At 65.4% G+C, this 21,603-nt stretch overlaps 1 protein-coding gene across 5 annotated transcripts in view; it reads left to right on the top strand.

Moving 5' to 3' along the window:
- Positions 1 to 290: 290 nt before the first annotated feature.
- Positions 291 to 21,603, top strand: part of KCNQ2 (potassium voltage-gated channel subfamily Q member 2) — a 38,964-nt gene continuing 17,651 nt past the window's right edge. For 3 of the 5 annotated variants that reach the window (XM_045529360.1, XM_045529362.1, XM_045529363.1), the window contains exons 1-8: positions 309 to 763; positions 14,399 to 14,489; positions 15,226 to 15,352; positions 15,578 to 15,753; positions 15,979 to 16,104; positions 17,043 to 17,153; positions 17,851 to 17,946; positions 20,770 to 20,864. In XM_045529360.1, the coding sequence (XP_045385316.1) occupies positions 468 to 763; positions 14,399 to 14,489; positions 15,226 to 15,352; positions 15,578 to 15,753; positions 15,979 to 16,104; positions 17,043 to 17,153; positions 17,851 to 17,946; positions 20,770 to 20,864 (1,118 nt within the window). In that variant the 5' untranslated portion in view covers positions 309 to 467. Of the gene's footprint in view, positions 764 to 14,398; positions 14,490 to 15,225; positions 15,353 to 15,577; positions 15,754 to 15,978; positions 16,105 to 17,042; positions 17,154 to 17,850; positions 17,947 to 20,769; positions 20,865 to 21,603 lie in introns of all 5 variants that reach the window. The other 2 variants (XM_045529361.1, XM_045529359.1) reach the window with 1 other exon arrangement.

Genomic DNA, 21,603 nt, shown 5'->3' with positions numbered 1-21,603 from the left:
GCGCTGGGGGCTTTGGGACCCCTGGGAGAGCAGGGCCCGTAGGGCTGTCCGCTTGCTTGGTCCTGCCCAGCTCAGAGGTGACCACGGGCTGATTCCCGGTCAGTGTGCCCGTGGTCAGAGGAGGAAGGGGTCGGTCCGGGTGGCTCAGATGACTACTCCGGCAGGTCCTCCTCCCCTGCCCTCTCGGTCCCTGCTGCGTCCCGCCTGGCGTCGCAGGGGTTAACGCGGGGCGGGGCGAGGCAGCGGGCGGAGCCGGCGCGGCTCCGGGCCAGGCGCCGAGGCGCGCGGAGCGAGGTGGCCGCAGCGTCCCCGCGCGCGGCCCGGGCCCGGCAGGAGCGCGGAGCCACCGCCGCCGCCGCTGCCGCCTCGGCCATGCGGCTCCCGGGCCGGGGGCCTGGGCTGAGGCCCGCGCCGCCCCCCGCGCGCCGCGCCCGCTGAGCCCGCGCCCGCCGGGCGCCGCCGGCACCATGGTGCAGAAGTCGCGCAACGGCGGCGTGTACCCCGGCCCGAGCGGGGAGAAGAAGCTCAAGGTGGGCTTCGTGGGGCTGGACCCCGGCGCGCCCGACTCCACGCGGGACGGCGCGCTGCTCATCGCGGGCTCCGAGGCCCCCAAGCGCGGCAGCATCCTGAGCAAGCCGCGCGCGGGCGGCGCGGGCGCCGGGAAGCCCCCCAAGCGCAACGCCTTCTACCGCAAGCTGCAGAATTTCCTCTACAACGTGCTGGAGCGGCCGCGCGGCTGGGCGTTCATCTACCACGCCTACGTGTGAGTGGCCGGCCGGGCGTGGGGCGCGGCCCGGGTCCCGCTCGCGACCCCGGCCGGGCGCGCAGCCCGCGACGGAGCGGCCCCTGCGCGCGCGTCCGGGGGCTGGGTCGGGACCGCGTCCCCTGCGAGGGCGAAGCGCGGAGATTGGAGAGCGATTTGGGAAGGGCCAGGCCGGAGGGAGTTCGGGGAGTTCTGGGGTCAGGGGCCGTTCCCGGGGCGGGGAGGCCCCGCCTGGGTTGTGTCGGCCCCTCCCCCGCAGCGCCGGGAGTGTCGGCCCCCAGCCCCCTCCTCAGCCTGGGCGGCCCCTCCCCGCGGCCCTGCGCCGAACAAAGGCCTGCGCGGAGGGAGGGCGGCGCTGCGGGCCGCGCGGGTCTGGACTCGGGACCCTCCGGCTGGGGTGCGGGGGAGGGGCTGGCCTCCCTCCGCCTCTCCGGCTGGGGCGAGCTTCGGGGTTGCTGAGGTCGGGGAGGGGTCCCGCCATTACCCCCATCCCAGCCGCAGGCGAGGGCAGCTGACCCCATGGGTGCCTGCACCCATCCGCGGCCCGGCCCCCAGCGCAGCTCTGACCGTCTCTGCAGCCGCCTCCGTGCGCTCTCTGGGCTCCCGACCCCTGCTTGGCGGAGCGGAGACCCTGCAGGAGGGGCTGCGGCTGTCCCGGGCGCCAGCCCTGGACCTGGAAGGACCGAGAAAGGCTGTCCTGCCTCCCCAGGCCTGGCGCTCGGCGAACGGCTGCGTCCTGGAGCAGGGAGGCGGGGGCGGCCCAGACCCACATGCCTGAGCCCATGGGGGTTCTGCGTGGCATTTGCACAAGTCGCTGCGTGTGGGAGTCGTGTGCGGCCTGCGTGGCTGGCGCGCACAACCTCTGAGCACGAGGGCGCCCGCCCCCCCATCCCAACCCAGCCAGGGACTCGGCCATTTTGTGTGAAAGAGGCATTTTGGGATGGGAGTGCAGAGCGCATTCTGGGAAATGGTCTCTGCCGGGTGCCCACGGGACAGAGGGTGCGTGCCCAGAGAGTGCCCACAGCGTGCCCTGGGCCGGTGTGTTCTGGACAGACCCTCGGTGGAACGTGTGGGGGAGGGTTTTGGGGTGGGGGAAGGTCCTAGAAGGGGGATGCAGGAGGGTGTCCTGGGTGAGACCACAGCCTTGGGAGGGCCCCTGGGCACCTGCAGCCGTGTGCCACACACACCTGCCGGTCCTGAGACTCCCAAGGAAGGGCCAGGCCTGGTGGGGACGGGCAGTGCTGGGAGCGCCAGCCCCACCTCCGTCCCCACCTGGCGGGAGGCAGAGGGGCTCCCAGTGGGACTGGCCGTGTTCAGCCAGGTCCTGGCCTGAGGTGGCTTCTGGGACCTGGACAGGACAGAGCCCACCCCTCACAGCCACCTGCCAGGGTGGCCCTGGGCCCAGTGGTCAGTGCCTCCTCTGCATCTGACCCGTGTTCCTGCTGACCAAGGCTTGGTTCTGCTTTGGGTCCCGTGGGCTGGGTGTGGGCAGCCCTGGCTGGCGGCATTTCCAGGGCTGCCCTCTGGGTCAAGAGTCCTGTGTGTGGCCAGTCCCTTCCCGGGCCTGCGTTGGTCAGCCCCTGCGTCCCTCCTGCCTGTTTCCTGTCTCCTGACAGCTGCTGCATCCAGCACTTGAGCAAATCGTGGGGAGCCCTGCACGTGTAGGGGGCTGTGTCGTCCCCACCTGGGCATCCCCGAGTCAGGACGGGCCTCTCCTCAGAGCAGCTCTGCCCCTTCTGGGCGAGACCCTCAGCATCGGGGCTGCCCGGCCTCAGCTTGCTCGGCTCTTCTGCTGTGGGCACAGGGTGTCCCCTGGTCCCACAGGGCGGCCTGGACTCAGGGGAGGCGGCCCCACTAGCCGGGGGTTTCTTCTGGGAGTGGGCAGGAGGGACAGTGCTAAAGAGCAGGGGCTCCGGGACTGACTCTCTCAGTTGGACACGTGCGCCTGGTCTCAGAAGCTCTGCAAGTCTCAGTTTTCCCATCTGTAAAGTGGGCACAGCTGCTTGGTGCACGGAGACCACTGAGGGTACCCAGCAGGCCGTTTGTGAAGGGGGCACATCTCGGCACCGCTGTTGTAACTCAGCACCCACCCCAGACCCCAGGTGTGGAATCCTCCGCTGTTCCTGACTCGAGGCCCGTCTGGGGACCCAGCTCCACTCTGACTTTCCGAGTGTGTGCCCCGTGTCCCCTGCCTGGCCCCGCCTGTGTTGTGCAGTGGGCATCATTTTGTTTGTTTATTCGTGTCATGAAGATCGAGCTGAGCTGGGCCTGCGGTGGAGTCTGGGGCTGGGGTTCCGCAGCTGCTGTGCTTGTCCGGAAGCAAGTCCCCTCCTGGTCACCTGCCTCCTGCCTGTTGCCACCAACGTCTGGCTTTGAGGAGTCAGGTTGTGCCAGCCTCTCCGGGTGTCCCTGCTGGGGACAAAGGTGGAGAGGGAGGCTGTGCCCTGTGCCCCCAGGGCTCGGTGGCCTTGGGCCAGGCCCACTGGCGGCCTCTTCTCTGCAGAAGGGGCTTTCTCTGCTGGTGGCCTCTGTGCACAGCCACGGCCACCGCTCGCTCCGCTGTGAGCTTCCCCAAAACCTCTTCTGGACACAGCGGCCTTCCCTGAGTCAGAAGGGGTTGGAGAACCTGCCTTGGCTGGGGTGGGGACCGAGGTGTGGACCCTCCTCCATCAGCCCCCCCAAAGGGGGTGTGAACCACAGAAAAGCCCCCAAACTGGCATATGTGTCCCCATGGGGCTGCCCCAGGGAGCTCCCTGGGGTGTCCCAGCGCTGTGGGGGGTTTTTGGAGCCTGAGCTGGGCTCCACCCTCGTTCCATTCTTCACTCCCCACAGAGGTCAAGTCTCTACCTGGCTCAAGTGAGGAGTGGGGTGGGGGGGAACCGCACCTGTGCTTCCCCCGTGTGCCGGTCTCACTGTGCACCTGCAGAGGGTCGGGTAGCCCCGTTTTCACTGAGGGGGAAACTGAGGCCAGCAAAGGTTGTGCGAGCCCCAGAGCTGTCCTGCAGGCTGAAGGGGGTCCCAGCCTCAGAGATGAGGGCTTGGGCTGTGTGGCTGGATCCTCCCAGTGCACAAGCCACGTGGATTGAGTCTGACACAGGCCAGATGGAGACTCTGGCTCAGTGGTGACGGCCCGGGCGGGGCCCAGACGATGTCCTGTGCAGGTGTCCGGGTGACCTCCGGAGGCTCCGAGGTCTCAGAGTCCTGTGGCCACGGCCATTTCTCAGCAGTGAGAGTGGGTGTCCCACAGAGGCGGGACGGGGCCACACGCTGTAGGTGTCCTGTGTGTGGCTGGGCTCCCCGAGTGGCCCTCAGTGACCCGAGGGGGTGCAGGCCCCCTGCCGCCCCCTCAGCTCTGCTGCTGGCCCTGGGAGGGCCACCTGGGGGTCCCCGGGCGTGGTGCTGGGTGTTGGCCGCCTTTGAGGGGCAGGGGCCACCTGCAGGGCCGGGGTCCGGTCTGCCGATGGAGCATTTTGTGCCGAGGAGACCTGAGTCTCCCAACGGCTGCGTCTCCACTGCCTGCGAGTGGGAGCCTCCCTGCAGCTCCCTGGGGGGAAATGTCTGTTGATTGAAGACTTGAAGAATTTTATGGAAATTTCCCAAAAGGCGAAAGTGCCTCAGAGGGTTGTGGTTTCCAGGGAAACCTGGTGTGTCAGACTCTCCGGGCCTGCTGGGAGGCTTGAGGATGGTTTAAAGCAGTTACTCTAACATGATAAAATATTTTTAATCACTATGTCTAATTATGTTACGGAATGAATCTCCATAAACATTGTTATATGTGCCAGGTAATAGGAAAAATAATTAATATTAACAGGTAGGTAGGAAGCTCACTTCTTGACGGTTTCACAGATCAGAGCAGAGAAAATCTCAGCTGTATTAGAAATCAGTACAAGTCAGATGTTCAAACCAATCATCGCAGAGAGGCGGGGGGCCCAGCTCGGCTGGCCGGCCCCCGGTGCCCACCGTCTGGGTGGGAGCCCCGTCTCCACTGTTGACAATGCTCCAGCCCTGAGAGTTTCCGGAGAAGTTTCGCTCCCGTAAGCGTGGGCTGAGCGCAGTGGTGGGGGGCGTCTGGAGACAGTGTTTCCTCCGTTTGTTTTAGTCAATAAATTAATTAATCCGCAGATCTTTTCAGTCCCTGTGCTCCTGGCACGTCCACGCAGGGTGCTCACTCAGCAAGACGCTCCGAGCCTCTGCTGGTGAGAGCGCAGGGCTGGCCTCCGCCCCGGGGGCTGACAGTCCTCCCGCTGCAGAGAAGGCACCGGTGCGGGACAGTCCTCCGCCCTGCGGGTGCTCGCAGTTTGGAGAGGAGTTCGCTGCACAGAGGGGAAATGGCCGGGCCTGGGGGACCAAGGGCCCTGGGGGAACTTCGTGGAAGGTGCTGACAGCAGAGCCTTGAGCCTGGGCAGGGCGGAACAGGGCAGGGCCTGACCAGCATGCAGACAGAGGGCCTCGTCTCCCACGGAGGTGGCCCGTCTGTGCCTGTGCCCTGGGTCACGTGTGTTCCCTAAGTGGTTATCACTGCTGGGGATGGTTTAGAGGCCCTGAGCTAGCTGTTGGGTGCGCAGGATGGTCAAGTTGGGACTGGGCTCTGGCTGGGATCCTGCCTCCCCCGGGAGGACCCTGGTTTCGTTGTCTGGGTCACAGCTCTGTCTGCCTGTCTGGTTGCCATGGTGCTAGTTGGATGTGGGTCCACACAGCGCTCTCAAGGGCACCACCACGGAGGTGGTGGCATGATGAGCTTCCGCGGAATGAGAGTCCTCACCTGTCCTGGCGGCGTTCCTCTGCCGTCTGCCCCGAAGGGGTTGAGGCCGCCCCTCCCCTGACGAGGAGGTGCGGGTGCGCTGGAGGAGAAGAGCGTGTGTTCAGGTGCGAGACCCGCTTCTGAGCCTCAGAAGCTTGCCGGCCCGTGTGTCTGGCGGGCCTGGCCGCGGAGATGCTGGCGTCTTCCTAGAACGGAGCTTGCCCGGTGTTCTGCCAGGTGTTTGGGGACAGATTCCTGTTTGTGGCATCCTGAGGGTTGGAGCGACTTTGGCTTGAAAAACACCATCGTGGGCAGGTGTTATCAGTGGACCCGAGACCGTGAACGGAGCCCTGAGCCCTGTGGACATGTGGTTTCCACGCAGACGACATGCAAACCCACACGACAGCTCGGCCTGGCAAGGCTGAGCCCCCAGGACGGAGGGCGGAGCACCGTCCCCTGAGCGTGGGGACGCCTGAGCCGCCAGGACGGAGGGCTGAGCACTGTCCCCAGAGCGTGGGGACGCCTGAGCCCCCAGGATGGAGGGCGGAGCACTGTCCCCAGAGCGTGGGGACGCCTGCCAAGCACAGCCCTTCCCTCTACGGGGCTGGAGCTCAGCTCTGCTCTCGACAGTTGCCATGACTGCGGGAGGAAAAGTGCCTTCCTGTTGTCATGGGTGACACCTGTCCAACCTGCTTAGTAAAGGCCAAAGCAGGTTATTGGATCAAGGTCAAAAGAACCTGTGGATCTCTGTGGCTGTCCCCAAAGAACATTCTGGAACTGACTTCCCTTTGCTGGCCAGGCCTGCTGAGGAGCTCTCAGCTGAGATGCAGACCGGCTCTGCTGACCCGAGCTTGGTTCTTCCTTCCGGGAAGGGTGTCCACGAGCCCTGCAGAACCAGGCTCTGTCCCCCTGGCTCTGGGTAAGGTGGCAGGAAGTGGCCAGGGACCGTCCCCCAAGTCTGCTCCTGTGTCGGAGGAGGGCGGCCTGGACGCTGCTTAGCAGATGGGTCGGCCTGGAGTTGAGGCAGCAGGATTGGGTTTTTGTCTGAACCTCATGGGCCACGCTTTTCATCCACCCGACCCCGAGCCCAGCGCTGCCCTGGCCCCGTGGGGCTGGTGTTTCCGGAAGGATAAGGAGACTCTGAGATGCTCTGCCCTCTGGAGGTGGCGGTGGCTTGTTTTCCCCGCAGCCACTCGGGGTGTCTCCGGTGTGCCAGGACCCTGCGGGGAAGGATGGTGAGGGGAGGTGCCACTCTGTCCCGCGGGGAAGAGGACTGTCCAGGTCTGCGGCTGGGTGACTCCCAGCCAGTGCCACTGAGTCAGCAGGACCCTGACCCCCACTGGATTCCGGGAGCCCTTTGCTGGCCCTGGGCCAGGGATGTGGGTTCCAGCATCGGGGAGTTAGAATCTAAAACGTTTCCTCCGTTAGAAACGGGCCGAGCTGTGCTCTGTGGGGGGGGTTGGGCGTCCCTGGGGGGGCTCCCAGGAGCGGGTGAGTGACCTCGTGCTGTGCAGACACACCAGGGTCTCTAGGATGGCAGCACTGAGGGGACGCGGGGTGACAAGAGCCTCTCGGGCCTGTAATCCCCAGACATCAGCGAGGCAGGGGACTGAGGGCTCGCGGAGAGTGGCCGCCCCTCGTGTGCTCCGGGCGGGAGTCTGCCCACGAGGAGGCCCCTCCGCTGGTGTCTGTCCTGCTGCCCGGTGGCCCGGGCTGGCCAAAGGACGGGGACCCGGCACGGCAGTGACCGGCTTGTCAAGCAGGGTCTGGCAGAGGAAGTGATGGTTTGGGGACAGTGGCCGCTCCGCTTAGGGGACGGAAGGATGTTTCCCAGACATGCTCCAGAGCTGCCATCAAGCTCTGTGGTTGCTCGGCTTGAATAAATTAAGTCTGTAATTTTGGGGGTTACTGGGAACGACTTGGTCAGTTCGCAGAAGAGCAGGTGTCCAGGAAGCGCCAGTGGGAGGTGGAAACAGGCGTCCCTATCGCTCTATCATCTGGGGGGGCCGGGCCCCCCAGAGCCTCGTCCGCATCAGCAGAGTGGGGGCCGCGCCCCTGGCCCCCAGCCGCCTGTGGGCTTGTCCTGCCCCCGGGAGCCCTGGGCAAGGGAGGAAGGCCAGCGTCCTGGGGGAGGGGTGAGAAGCTTCCGGAAGCCCATTCAGAAGGGGCTGGAGAGCCAGGCAGGCGGCTGGGAAATGTGTCTCTGCCCCTGCGCGGGGCTCAGGCTGCGCGGGTCCGGGCGCGGTGTGTGTGGAAGCAGCGACTGGTTCCCCAGGGGCAGACACCGGGGCTCCCAGCGTTTCGCCCCCGCGGGCAGCACTGCGGTGAGGCCTCCGTGCACACGTCTGCAGGGTGAGTTCCTAGAAGCTGTCTGGTTACTGTAAAATGTTCTCATCCCAAATGGCGGTTTTCCTTGGGCCAAGTATGCAGAGGAGCTGTTGCTCACGGTTAGTGAAGAGCCGCATTTTGTGAGAAGCGTCCTGGCCAGGGAGGCCGTTGGGTGCAGAGAGGGAGGCCCCAGGGCCCTGCGCTCGGCCCTGCCCTGCAGAGTGCTCGGCCCTGCTGGGTGCTCGGCCCTGCTGGGTGCTCGGCCCTGCAGGGTGCTCGGCCCTGCCGGGTGCGTGCTCCAGGGAGGGGGCGGGGCGGGGCCGCTGACCGTGGTCCTGAACCGGAGCCCACGGTGGGGCCTCCTTGTGGGCGGAGGGGCCGGGTCGTGTGACTCCCAGGTGGGCCCAGCCCGGCCCACAGAGGGTGGGGGTGGCAATGGCAGGGAGGGCCTGGCATTTGGGCGGCACCTGCCGGGTGCAGGGCTCGGGCCTCTTGGGGCAAAGACACGGGAGGCCTCTTTCCCCTACAACTGGCATTTCAGCTAGCGACTCGCAGACCGTCCCTGTGACGAGTGTGGTTTAATTAGCCAGAGCTGAGTTAAGGTCACGTGCAAAGGCCGAGTGCTCCGCCCTGAGCCGGGGCACACCGTGCTGCATTTCTGGGGGGCTCTGGCGGCCCCTGCCCAGCGAGCCCTGCTTGGTTTCTTACAGAAATAAGGCATTTCCATGTAGCAAACTGGGAAGGTGCTGGAAAACGGAGGAGGGACATTGGTTCTTCCTGATCCTTTCCGAGCATCTGCTCCCATCGAGGTGTTTCCTAACCAGGCAGGGCTCCGGCTCACACTGCCCTTCCCTGTGCCACAGTCTGTCCTGCGATGTCCTCGTGGGTCAGACGTGCCCGTTGGGCAGGTGCTCGGCCATCTCCGTCTTGAGGCTGCCGTTCCTGTCACGCCGTCCGTGGACACTCGGCTGAGCCGGTGACCGGAGTGTCACTGTGCGGCAGGAGCGTCCCTTGCGTGTGTGTGGACACCTGCATCTGTCCCTGGGGCGTGAGGAGACTGAGGAAGGGCTGGGGGGCCCTGGGCAGCGTGAGCAGAGCAGGCCCCGCCCTCGGGACTGGTCGGCCCCTCAGAGAGGGGCCTGGAGGGCGCTGGGGGCTGCCTGGGCGGGTGGGCGGCAGCCCCTTGCAGAAGGGGGCACTGAGAGTGAGACTGGGCCGAGGAGGAGGCCGCCCCGGGATGTGCAGGGGAAGAGGATTCGGGCGGCAGGAAGAGCATGTGCAAAGGCCCTGGGCTGAGACGCAGGAGGGAGCCAGGCGGGTGGTGTCCGGTGTGGCCGGAGCAGCGTCGAGGGCCAGGCCGGGGCCTGGGTCTGTCCTCAGGACGGGGCCTGGGCGGGGTGACTGGTTTCTCTCACTGCTTTTGGGCTGGCAGTAGGGCGTGGCTGTCCCCGTGGTCTGGGGGGCAGTGGAGAGTGGGCGCAGTCGGGACTGGTTGGAAGGAAGAGCCCTGGGAGCGCCTGGCAGCCATGGCCGGGAGCACCTGGGTTGGGGGCCGTGAGCCCGGGGGCGGGGGCCGGGGGATGCAGCCGGGAGGGTGGGCCAGGGACCTCTGCGTGGGACTGGGCGGCCAGCCCTGCCTGGTGCACCTGCCGGGTCTCTGTAGCACTTGCGGTCCGTGTGGAGCAAATTAGCCATGTGGGGCCACCATGCCTGGGGCGAGGCCGTGGCTGGGGGCAGCTTCTACCCCGTGCAGCACCAGTGGGTTTCCTGCCAGGGACCTAGGAGTCCTGCCCCCGCCCACAGGTCCTGGGCCCCCTGTGGGTGCTACAGCAGTGCAGGGGGGTGCTCTCTGCGGCCCTGGGGGTCCCTGGGCACCTTGGGCATCTGGCCATGTGCGGAGAGGGCAGGACCCCGACTTCCAGCACCCCCGCCGCCCCATCCTGGGAGAGCCCCCCCGGCTGGAGGAGGGACTCTGCGTCCTGGGTCGCTGGCCTGTGGGGAGGGGCCGGCGGGCGGGTGCGGAGACCACGAGTCAGAGCCAGCAGCTGGGCCATCTTGGGCTGCGGCCTGTCAGGGGCCCTTGGTGTGTGCCAGGCCTGGGTTCAGGGGGCTTCCGCGTGGCAGCCCCAGGGCTGGGAGGTTCCAGGAGAGAGGGCTCTGTGTGCAGCGATCCGCATGCCTGCTGCACGCCTGCGTCACGCCTGGAGCAGCCGTCCCCGGGACTGCTGTCCTTCACTCCCGAGATTGGATGTGGCAGGGCCTGGAAGCCGCAGTTCATTAGGGGTGAAATTAGATTCCGGTGGCTGCGTGGCTGCAGCCTAACGGGCGAGGTGGTGGGATTCCCCGCGAGCCCAGCAGCCTCTGGGGCAGGCGGCGGCTTTGGCCCCACACTGGTTTCTTGCTCAGCCCGGGGCCCTGCTGGGCTCCTGGGCCCCCTCCCGGGGGGCACGACCTTGCTGGCGTAGAGGAGGGTGCAGGGTGGCTGCAGCCAGCTTGGACTCTGGCCCCTCGTGGCGGCGGAGAGTCGCTCTGGGCCTCTGTTGCTCACCTGTGAAGTGGACGTGCGTGTCCAGGGGTCGCTCCCTGCCTGGCTCAGAGACACCCAGAGAATTTTAGCCCCTGGGGCCTGGGAGTCGCCGCCAGGGGCCGGGGTGGCGGAGGGTGCTGGAGGCGTCCTTCCCTTCCTCCCTGCCCTTTGCGTCTTAAATTTCAGTTTTGTTGATGTGAAATGAGACCGATGACCTGGGGAAGGGGCCTGTCTGGGGCACCTGGCCCCGGAGTGAGGAGGTCTGGGCTGCGGGATGGGCCTGGGGCCCCCTTCCCTGCTGCCGCCCTCCCCAAGCACATGAGGTGACTCAGCACCGCGGTGGCAGCAGCTGTGTCATGCTTTCCTAGAAAAGAAATGTCCCCTGTAATGGGGGGGGCGGGAAGGGGAGGCAGAAGCAGAGGAGTCTCCCTGGAGGTGGGGGTCCCTCTCTGGAGCGCAGAGGCACACGCATGCACAGCGCACATGCACGAACACGCAGGGACACGTATGCACACACGCCCTCCTGCATCTCGGGACCTGCTGGTGCCGGCTGTGGGCGACCACCCAGGGCGCTGTCTGGCCCCAGTGGGGGGCCCCTCTGGCCCAGTGCCTATGTCCCCCCTCAGTCCCTCCCACGGCCCCCAGCCCTGTCTCCCCCTCTTTGCACATGGGACTCATTTCAGAGGAGGGGCTGTCACCGAAGCTGGGGGCTCAGGCTGTGGCTGGGAAGTCCCTCCTCACATCCGCCTGAGGTCCCTGCTGCTGCATAGAGACAGTCCGTCTGTGCTGGATCCGGGGGTGCTGTGGCCCAGCCCTTCCTTGTGGCTTCCCTTGTGATTTGGGGGTCTCTGGTGGCACAAGGGCCCGTGTGCATCGGGGGTGTGGGGTGGGCCCGTGTGTCTCGGGGGTGTGGGGTGGGCCCGTGTGTGTCGGGGGTGTGGGGTGGGTCTCACCCCACTCGGTGCCGCTGCCCAGGCCGTGGGGGTCCTGCCTGCCCCGTTCTGGCCCCAGGTTCCTTGCGATGCTGTTGCCTTGGCAACTGCTGCCAGGGAAGCTCCTGGAGTTGAATCAATTATCATAATTAGCCCGAAACCCTGTGCTGTGATTCTCTGTCCTTTCCTCACCTGCAGGCGTGGCCGGCTCCCCCTCGGGGTGGGGGGGCGAGGGGCCAGCCTCCCCAGGGCTCCCGGGTCTTAGTTTACCTGTGGCCGTCAGGACAGGGCTGGGCCTCCCGCCTGGTCCCGCAGTGGGGGTGCCACCCCCCCTGCAGGGCGCCCATCTCCAATCCCAGAGTCCAGCCGTGTGCTATGAGGGGCCGGCCACTGCGGAAGGTTCTGGGCCCCTCAGTGCTCTGAACACACGGCCCCCATAGACCCCCCAGCCCCCACCCAGGCCCCCGTCCCCCCTCAAAGCAGAAAAGTCAGGAGTGGGACGTCGCAGGGTGACGAGAGTCGGGGGCGCACAGAGGCCCACCGTGGGCTGTGCCCCTGCCTGCCTGGGCTGGGCCTGAGGGTGCTGAGCCCCCACCCCGGAAGCTCGGAGGGGCTGGACCTCGAGAGGACCTCAGGCCACCAGGGACGCCCTTCGGGACCATGTGGCCCGAGGGACAGGGAGCGTCCCCTGCTGGGGCCGTGCCTGGGGTTGCCTGCCCGTCCCGGGACAGACGGCGGGAAGTGACAGGCCCTGCCCCTCATTGAGCCTCAGTTTACCTGTCTCTAAAGTGGGCACGAGTGTGGATGCCTTGGGGACGCTGCCGTGTGGGGCGGGGCAGGCGCTGGGCGAGGGAGCCTTCCCTCGGGACGGGGTCTGGGAGTGGGCGCGTTTCTCCGCGTGCGCTGAGTGGGCCGGCGGCTGAGGAGGGAGGGGAGTGAACTGCGGTCTGGAGCGTCTCTCTCTCGCCCCACCCTGGCGCGGGAGCCACAGCCCTGGCAGGGCTGCTGTCCCTCCCGGGTGCGTGTGTCCGGGGCGGAGCCCCGATGTGTGCCCAGCGCGCCCCCGGGCTCCTGCCCGTCCGTCTCTCTCCTCCCTGGCACCGGCCACCCCCGGCCCAGCCATCTGCACCATCTGTTCTGAAAACTTAAAAACAAAACTTGGAGCCGTCGCCGGCACTTTCCGGGTGGGGGTGCTGGGCAGAGATGGCTCCCAGAGCCGGTTTCCTCCGAGGAGGGTCTGTGGGCACAGCCGGTGCGGTGGGAGCCCAGCTGGAAGTCTCTGGAACATTCCAAGGGGCCGGCTGCAAGATCCTGTGTTTCTAGGTCGGTTCGCCCTGGTCCTGGGAGGGGCTGGGAGGGGCGCACCGCGGCCGGGTCCACACGTGGCCGTGTCGGGCTTTCTGCCACGGTGCAGCCACCGTGGGAAGCAGGGCTGGGGCCCCTGCTCGCCGTGCCTGGCCGCCTCCGTATTCTCCGCAGCGTGAGCAGCCGCCTTCCTGGCCCGGCACCAAGGACGCAGCGCGTGGGTCTGTGGGGCTGTCCCTCCCACTCCTTCCTGCTGACCCCTGGGCAGTCCGGCTGCGAGCAGAGGCACACGCCACGTTGTCCGTTTTCCCAGTGCTCAGCTAATTGAATAAATCAGCTAATGAGCAAAGGAAATTAATTGCGGTTTTGCAATGTGGTTGTGTCTTTGCGGGTGTTTTGTCTGTGCCAGCAGGCTCCATCTCCTCTGCCCAGGAGCTGGGAAGTGTGGGGACCGTGTCGGGGTCCCTGGGGTCTGGCCGAGGCCTCCGCTGGGCACCCGAGGGCAGGGCGGGGTCTGGGCCCCGAGGCTCCGTGGTTACCGCATCCCCGGCTGTGTGAATTGCCGGTCGATTGGGCAGACAGCCCAGGAGAACAGGAGGTGACGGTTGGCCCGGCGGCTCCGTCCCTGCCGGCCCCTGTTTGTCGTCAGGCCGGGTGAGCATGGGGCTCCTCTTGTGGCCCAGTGACCGTGGCTTGTTACGAGCACGGCTCGTTTGTAGCTGTGACCAAGGACTCGTTGACCCATTGGCCACGTCCCCTGCGTATCCCAGGACGCCTGCAGAAAATATAAATGAAACTATGATTTGCTTCATAACCAGTGGGTTTTCTAGCATGTACCATGACTTCAGCATGTGGGAGTTTCTTTCCTGCCCTCCCACCGAGGACTTCCTGCCAAATGGCAGTTTGTGGCTTGTGGCTCACAGCGCTGCCCCCAGGAAGGGGGGAGATCACACGTGTCTGGGCTGCTTGTGGGTGGCCTTGTCATGGGCCACCAGCCAGGTTCCCACGGCAGGGTCCTTGGGGCAGGGGCACCTCCTGTCTGTGGCTGTCTGGGGTGGGGCAAGGGGGCAGGTGTATCAGGCCAGGTGTGTCAGAGCAGGTGTATGGAGCAGGTGTGTCAGAGCAGGTGTATGGAGCAGGTGTGTCAGAGCAGGTGTATGGAGCAGGTGTGTCAGAGCAGGTGTATGGAGCAGGCTGTGTGCCCCACAGTCAGAGAGCACTTGGGGAAATATTGGTGTGGCCACGACCTTGAGGGAAGAGCTGGCAAAGGGTCGGTAGGAGTCAGGTGAGGGGGAGGACGGCAAGGAGCAACCGTGGCAGGAACGCGTGGCTGGGGGGGCCGAGGCTCCTGCAACTTGGGAAAAGGAGAAGCTGAGCTTCCCGGCAGCCAGGACGGGGCTGGGAGGTGACAGGTGGGACCTGGCGGCTGAGCAGCAAGTGCCATTGGCGAGCTCTGTGCTCCAGAGTGTGGAGAGGAAATGTCACGTGCACGGAGCGGGCAGGAGCGGCGATCAGACGCTGGCTGTGGGGCGGGCGCTGCGGGTTCTGCTCGTTTTCCTGTTTCTACAGCGGTCGACGGGCAGACGTTGTTCCCTCCCTGCTCCCAAAGCACGAGGGTGTCGGGAAGAAACAGGCGGAGGGTGTCCGGGTCGGGGTGGGGTCCTAGGGCAGCCATGGACAGGGCCCCTGCTCCTCCCACGCTGGCTCTCGGAGGGGCGGTGGGGTGGGGCCTGCTGCTTCCAGAAGACGGCCTGGCGCCTGGTCCCCGTCCACCGGGCGCTGACGCTGTCCCTCCGCCCCAGGTTCCTGCTGGTCTTCTCCTGCCTCGTGCTGTCCGTGTTCTCCACCATCAAGGAGTACGAGAAGAGCTCCGAGGGCGCCCTGTACATCCTGGTGAGCCCGGCGGGGCCTCCTTCCCTGAGGCAGGGTCTCCTCTGACACCCGAACCCTGCTCCCAGGACAGGGACCCCGCGGTGACACCACAGGCCCCCACCTCCTGGTGATGTCACAGCTCCTGCCTGCCCCGCCCCCATTGCCCCCAGGGGTCCAGCTCCCCTTTCCCATCCTCCTCTCTCGAGCTGGAGGGCTCAGGCGGCCCCCACGGGAGGCGTGGGGTGCTCCCTGCAGACGTGGACACTGGGGGGGCTGTGACACAGCTACCGAGTGTTGACACACGGGAGCCATGGCAACGGGAGTGCGATTTCTGTGCTGCTGTTGGTAATGGTGGGGGCCTCAGGGAGATGGACCCCCACGGAATGCAGCCCCTGTGTTCTGGGCACAGGCCGCCCCTTTGTGCAGTTACCTGGGATCCTCCCTCGGTCAGCCCTGCTGCGCCCCCCCCACTGCTCTGCCAGGGCAGGACCCGCAGCTCGGACAAGGCCCCCCAGCTCGGACAGAGCAGGACCCTTAGCTCGGAGGAGGGTGAAGAGGGTGGACCCCCAGTGGTCTTCGGGCCCAGGCGTTCTCGTGGCTGCAGGGTCCTCAGAGGCCGTCTGGGGGGGCCGGGCCAAGCTTGTGGTTCCCGTCTGGGGGCCCCTGCACTGTCCCTGGGCCAGAGCTGCCTGCGTGGGTGTCTAGGCGGCCTCAACCCCTGGCCTCGAGGCGGCCTCAGCCGTGGCCTCCCCCGCAGGAAATCGTGACCATTGTGGTGTTCGGCGTCGAGTACTTTGTGCGGATCTGGGCCGCGGGCTGCTGCTGCCGGTACCGCGGCTGGCGGGGCCGGCTCAAGTTTGCCAGGAAGCCGTTCTGCGTGATTGGTGAGGCCCGTGGGGTGGGGCCCAGGGTGGGGCCCGACTGCAGGAGCAGGGCTGGCACCTTCTGGAAGTTTCTCTCACCTGCTGACTGGGAGGCAGAGCCTGTGGCTAACGCCACGAGGACGGACAGGGCGCCGGGCAGCCCGTCCCAGACCCCGCAGGGAGGGCCCCACGCCGGCCACCTGCGGGCTCCGGTCCGCACCGCGAGCGCTCCGCCGTGTCCCGCAGACATCATGGTGCTCATCGCCTCCATCGCGGTTCTGGCTGCGGGCTCCCAGGGCAACGTCTTCGCCACGTCCGCGCTCCGGAGCCTGCGGTTCCTGCAGATCCTGCGGATGATCCGCATGGACCGGAGGGGCGGCACCTGGAAGCTCCTGGGCTCCGTGGTCTACGCCCACAGCAAGGTGAGCTGGGCCACGCGGGGCCAGCCGCTCCCAGAGCCGGGGTGGGCGCCGGGCGCGTGAGCTGCTGTCCCCGGGCAGAGACGCACGGGGAGGGGCTGCCGGGGCTGGGACCACGAAGCTGCCGGCCCTTCTTGGTGCCGCTGCGCCAGCCCTCCCGCCGGCCCCATGCGTGGAGCCAGCAGCAGGGCCCAGGGCTGGACGGACGCGGCCCCTCCTGTCTCGCAGGAGCTGGTCACCGCCTGGTACATCGGCTTCCTCTGCCTCATCCTGGCCTCCTTCCTGGTGTACTTGGCGGAGAAGGGCGAGAATGACCACTTCGACACCTACGCGGACGCGCTCTGGTGGGGGCTGGTGAGTCCTGGTCCTTGGGTCGTGCCCCTTCCCGGAGGATGTCACTTCTCACTTCTCCAGGACCTGTGCCCCGGGCTCCTGCGGCTGAGCTGGCCGCACACGTCTCTCGGGGGCCACCTGCTGGCCACCCCAGGCCATGATGGCGTGTGGTGGTGGCGGCCAAGGTCGTGGTCTGGGATGAGTGTGCGGGTGGGAAGAGGCTGGGCCCCCGGGGAGCCTCTGTGGCCGGTTGTTGTCCTTCCTCCGTGACCACCACCTGCCCTGCCCTCGCTCACCGGGGACCGTAGGGGGAGGGGAGGCCGAGCCCGTCCACCCGCCACACACAGCAGGGGCCAGGCAGTTCCTCGGCTGCCCGGTGTGCCCTGTGCACATCTTCAGGGCCTGGGGACAAATGCCCAGTGGTGGCACCTGGACCACGGTGAGGTGTCCTGTGCCCCCAGCGCACGGGACAGTTGGCTTTGCTGCCTGCGTCCCCTGACCTGGGGCTGGGTCTTCACTCACAGCTCAACCCCCCAGTCTACAACTGCGTCCGCCCAGGGCCTGGCCTGGTCCTCCAGACTGCAGCGCTGCGGCTCTGGTGGGCGGGGGTGCTGCCGTCCCCACCTGCCAGGACTCGCGCTGCCCCATCCCCAACCTCCAGTCTTGCCGAGCTGCCTGGAAACACGAGTCCCCCAGGGCTTCCCGAGGCCCCAAACAGCCCACCCTCCCTCCCTCCCCGCTGCACCTCCCTGTGGGGACACTCCCGCCCCTCCCATGGCCGTCTCTCCTCTGCGCCACCCCTGGGCCAGGCAGCTCACCCTGTCCCCATCAGGCCCGAGGGGGTGATGGGAGGAGGTGGCCCACGTCTGTCCCAGCCCAGACCGCCAGGTGGGTGGCTGGCGTCCAGCCTGCTCTCGGGGTGCAACAAGCCCCGAGTGACCGGAGCCCGTGTCCCACAGATCACCCTGACGACCATCGGCTACGGGGATAAGTACCCCCAGACCTGGAATGGGAGGCTCCTGGCAGCGACCTTCACCCTCATTGGTGTCTCCTTCTTTGCCCTCCCGGCGGTGAGTCCCATGCCCTCCTGCCTTTGCGGGAGACGGGGTCTTGCAGGCTCCCAAGGTGACCACAGGCCACCCTGGCACCGTCCCCCGGAGGCCCTGGGCCGGGACCACTGGAGTGGGCTGTGCCGGCCTGGAGGCCCGAGCCCTGAACTGCTGGCACCCGGTGCCCGGTGCCCGATGACCACTCCCAAAGCCACGGCGTGGCTTCCGCTGCCCTGTGGGTGCCTGGCAGCTGCCCTGCGTCGGGATGGGGCTGCACAGGGGGGTCTTCCCGGCGGAGCATGGCTGCCCCGTGGCACAGGCCCTTCTGTGGTCTCCAGGGGACACAGGGGCCATTGCAGGCAGGAGGGGGAGGGCTCTGCTGGCCGTCCTGGGCAGCAGGGCAGGGCGGACGGGCAGCTGGCGTGGGGCTGGCAGCCTGGAGGGTGGGGCACTCGTCTCAGGACTGCCTTCGGGGTGCACACGCCAAGAAGGAGTGTCCTCTCTGGGTCTGGCTGTGTCTCCTGCGAGCCAGAGGTTTCCTTGACCCCAAATGTGAGGGCTTCTCCCAATCTGGTCTCCAGGGAGTGGGGGCGTGATGTCAGAAGGCGGAGCCCCTGGGCCACGGAATGTGGTGGCAGTGGGGACGTGGGTCCCGGGATGTGGCCCGGCCCTGCCGAGCGGGGCTGGGTCTCGGTGTGATCTGCCTGGCGCTTTGCAGGGCATCCTGGGGTCGGGCTTCGCCCTGAAGGTGCAGGAGCAGCATCGGCAGAAGCACTTTGAGAAGAGGCGGAACCCCGCTGCAGGCTTGATCCAGGTGGGTCCTGGCGGCCCCCGCCTGGGGCCCAGGGAGCCGTCCCGTCCGGCCGTGTTGCCGTCTCTGGCAGCTCCTCGTCTGCAGACGGGGCCGCCGCCCTCGTTCCTCCCAGGAATGTGTCGAGGGGAGGCGGGTTCCAAGTCAGTGTGCTGAGAAACGTTCAGACAGGAGGTCGCACACCAGCGACGTGTGGGCGCTGTGGGTGGCCCTTGTCCTGTGCGGGTGCCTGAGCCCCTGCCATCCGTGTCATCGTCCTCAGCGTCCCGGCAGGTAGGTGCTCACTCGTTCTGCCGCTGCAGGCTGAGGCCCAGAGAGGTCGGCACTCGGTTGCGAGTAGGTGCCTGAGCCTTGTCTGTTGACTGCTGAGCCTGGCTGTGGACCCCCGAGCCGTGCGGCCCTGTCCCGTCACTCAGGAGGCCAGGGGGCCCAGTGGCCGCTCTGACACTCAGCAAGCCATTCCTGAGCCTGCAAATGTGAGCAGAACAGCAGGACACCCTCAGCTCTACCAGAGTTGGACCCGCGGGGCACAGGGAGCTAGACGTGGCCCTGGGCTCTCCTGCGTTTCTTTTTTAAAGATACGGGTCTTGCAGCACATGGTGGCACGTGACTGTAGACCCAGCTGCTCAGGAGGCTGAGGTGGGAGGCTCGCTGGAGCTCAGAAGGCTGAGGCTGCAGTGAGCCGTGTGGCACCTGTGAGTAGACACTGCGCTGCCACCCGGACATCAGAGTGAGACCCTGTCTCTCATTAAAGAAGAACAAAAACAAAAAGACACATGAGAAAAAGATGTGGCTCTCGTGGTCTTAGCCCTGGGTCCAGCCTGCTTTAATGTATGTATGTATTCATCTTTCAGTACAAAAACTCTAAATGGCTGTTTTTAAAAAATGCAATAGAGTATCAATGAGAACAAAAATGCCGCCCCAAATCTCACCCCACTGTTGACAATTTGACTTCAGTGAACATATGTGACAAAAAATGCAGTCTTTATAAAATAGTTCAGGAAAGTCACCAAACAACTACAGCCAACAACAAGCAGCAACAGTTGTCCCTGGGGAGGGAGGATGATCTGGTGTTGAGAGTGACCACCGTGTAGTTTTCCAAATGTCAAATTTTCAACAAAAATTTATGAAGCATGCAAAGAAACAAGAAAGTGTGGGTCATGCCCAGGAGAAAAGAAATTAATAGAAACTCTCCCCGAGGAGTTTCGGACATTCAACCTACCAAAGACTTTAAGTTAACTGTCTTAAATAAGCTCAAAACACTACAGGAAGCCATGGGAAAGGACTCAGGGAAATCAGGAGCATGATGTCTCACCAAATTGAGCATCACTCCAGAGAGACAGGAATTATGAAAAGGAACCAGATAGAGATCCCGGAGCTGAAGAGTACACTAACTGAAATGGAAAACTCGCTAGAAGGGGTTCAACAGCAGGTCTGAGCGGCAGAAAGAAGAATTAGCAAAGCTCGGTTGAAATTAGTCTGAGGAGCAGAAGGAAAAAGAAAGGAAAAATGAACAGAGCCTAAGAGGCCTGGGGACGCCGTCCGCTCCACCGGCATCAGCAGAATGAGCCCTTGAGGAAGTTATGGCTGAAAACATCCCAGATGTGAGGGATGCCTTGAATCCGTCCTACGAGGAGCCAGGGAACTCCAGGTATTAACAGTGTCAGCTCCAGGCGGCCCACGGAGTCACATGACCATCAGCGGCTGAAACTCGGCAACAAGCAGACTCCACGCAGGGCAAGGCGCTGGTGTCGTGGTCGCTGGGTGGGTGCCCCGCCTAACGTGGACCGCAGTGCCACGCCACTCCTCACCCACGGGGTGGCAGAAATTATAAAAAAATGGGAAATAAGTGTCGGTGAGGACGAGGAGAACGTGGACCCTCAGGCATGCTGGTGGGAGTGTAGCGTGAGCGGCCGCTCTTCAGCACGGTTTGGGGGATCCTCAGACGTCACACGTGGTCGTTCATGGCCAGCAGTGCCACTCCCGGGAATAGACAAAAGAATTTAAAATAGGTCTTCAGCCAAAAACCGCACGAATTTCGCAGCAGCGCTATTCACACAGCCCCGGAGTCCATCGGGATGAGCAGACGAGCTGTGACGTGCCCACGGGACGGGAGCCGTCCAGCCGTGCCAAGGAACAAGGCTGCGACGCGTGCTACCATGTGGACGGGCTTTGAGGACTCTGTGCCCAGTGAAAGGCGCCAGGCAGAAAGGCCACGTGGCGTTCGGCCCCACGGACAGGAAATGCCTGGGGTGGGGGCTCCGTGGGGACTGGTGCGGACAGGGCTGGCAGGGGCAGTGGGGCAACTGCTTTACGTGCGGGGCGTCCTTCCGGGGTGGTGAAGGCGTGTGCAGTTTGGCAGTGGTGATGGCTGCACGTCAGCGGAGGTGGGAGACGCCACTGCACCGCACACGTCAGAGTGGTCAAAATGCTGAATTATATGTTACGTGCATTTCACCAAAAAACAAAAAAGCTAGGAACAGAGGCCAGGTGGGGTCAGTGAGACCCGCAGGCTCACGGCCGAGTTGTGCTCAGTCCCCACCGACCGGGGAAGCTCACATGCCCGTCGGCGCCCACAGCCGCTCAGCACTGGCAGGAGGGAGGCGCGACCCTGCTCCTCCTCCTCCTCCCCCCGGCCCCCTGCAAGCTCCTGCACCCGACGCAGGCCCCACCGTCCCGCTGGGATCTTACCTGTCTGCCCTGCCGTGGGTAGACTGAGGCTCTGGGGTGGGGACTGGCACCACAGCTGTGGTTCCGGGGCCGCAGGTCCCAGGCAGGGCGGGGTGGCCCTTGCCGTCCTCGCTGACCCTCCGCCTCTCCCTGCAGTCGGCCTGGAGATTCTACGCCACCAACCTGTCGCGCACTGACCTGCACTCCACATGGCAGTACTACGAGCGCACGGTGACGGTGCCCATGTACAGGTACCGCCGCCAGGCCTGCCAGGCCCAGCCACGGCCCATCGGTTTTGTTTTTTAGTTTCCATCTGTTCTTCAACCCCATTTTTTGTTGTTCATTATTTTGATCAGTTGATTTTTTTTTCTTTAAAATGTATGCATATTTCAAAAGAATTCTGTGTGTGATTTATTTCGAAGTATTGATTTTTTTCTTTGTTTTTAGCGTTCGGCTTGTGTTTCTCACCTCCATTCACCGCCCTTTGCCTTCTGCCCCTTGGCTGGGGGCTGCGTTGTGTCGCGGACGCGGCCAGGACGGGCCCCTCCCCGAGGCCTCCGGCACCCGGCGGGTTTGCAGCTCCCAGGCCCGAGGGGTGGAAGGTCACTGTGACCTCCAGCCAGACCAGGGCTTCCGGTGGGGGAAAGAAGGTGACCCCAGAGCACAGTGAGGCTCAGGAGACCCGGGTTATCCTGAGGGTCCCAGGTGCCCCCAGCAGGACCGAGCACACAGACACCCAGGAGCCCCTGGGCAGTAGAGGAGGGGGGCCCCGAGAGCCTTTTGGGGGGCCCCAGGGGAGGCCCCGCCCACAGGCCAGGTGGGCCGAGAGGCCACAGGACAGCGTCCCAGGTTTCCTCTTTCTTGAGGGTGGGTGGCAGCCCCCAGAGGTCTCTGTGTGGCTGGTCGGGGGATCAGAGGTGCCGAGGGTACCCGATGCCCCGGGACCAGAGTCCCCTAGGGTGGGCACTGCCCTCCCTGCCTGCCTGTTCG

Source organism: Lemur catta, chromosome 17 (genome assembly GCF_020740605.2).
Source record: "Lemur catta isolate mLemCat1 chromosome 17, mLemCat1.pri, whole genome shotgun sequence".
In the NCBI taxonomy this organism is placed as follows: Eukaryota; Metazoa; Chordata; class Mammalia; order Primates; family Lemuridae; genus Lemur; species Lemur catta.
Note: the sequence above shows the minus strand (reverse complement) of the source record. Positions and strands in the feature narration are given on the sequence as shown.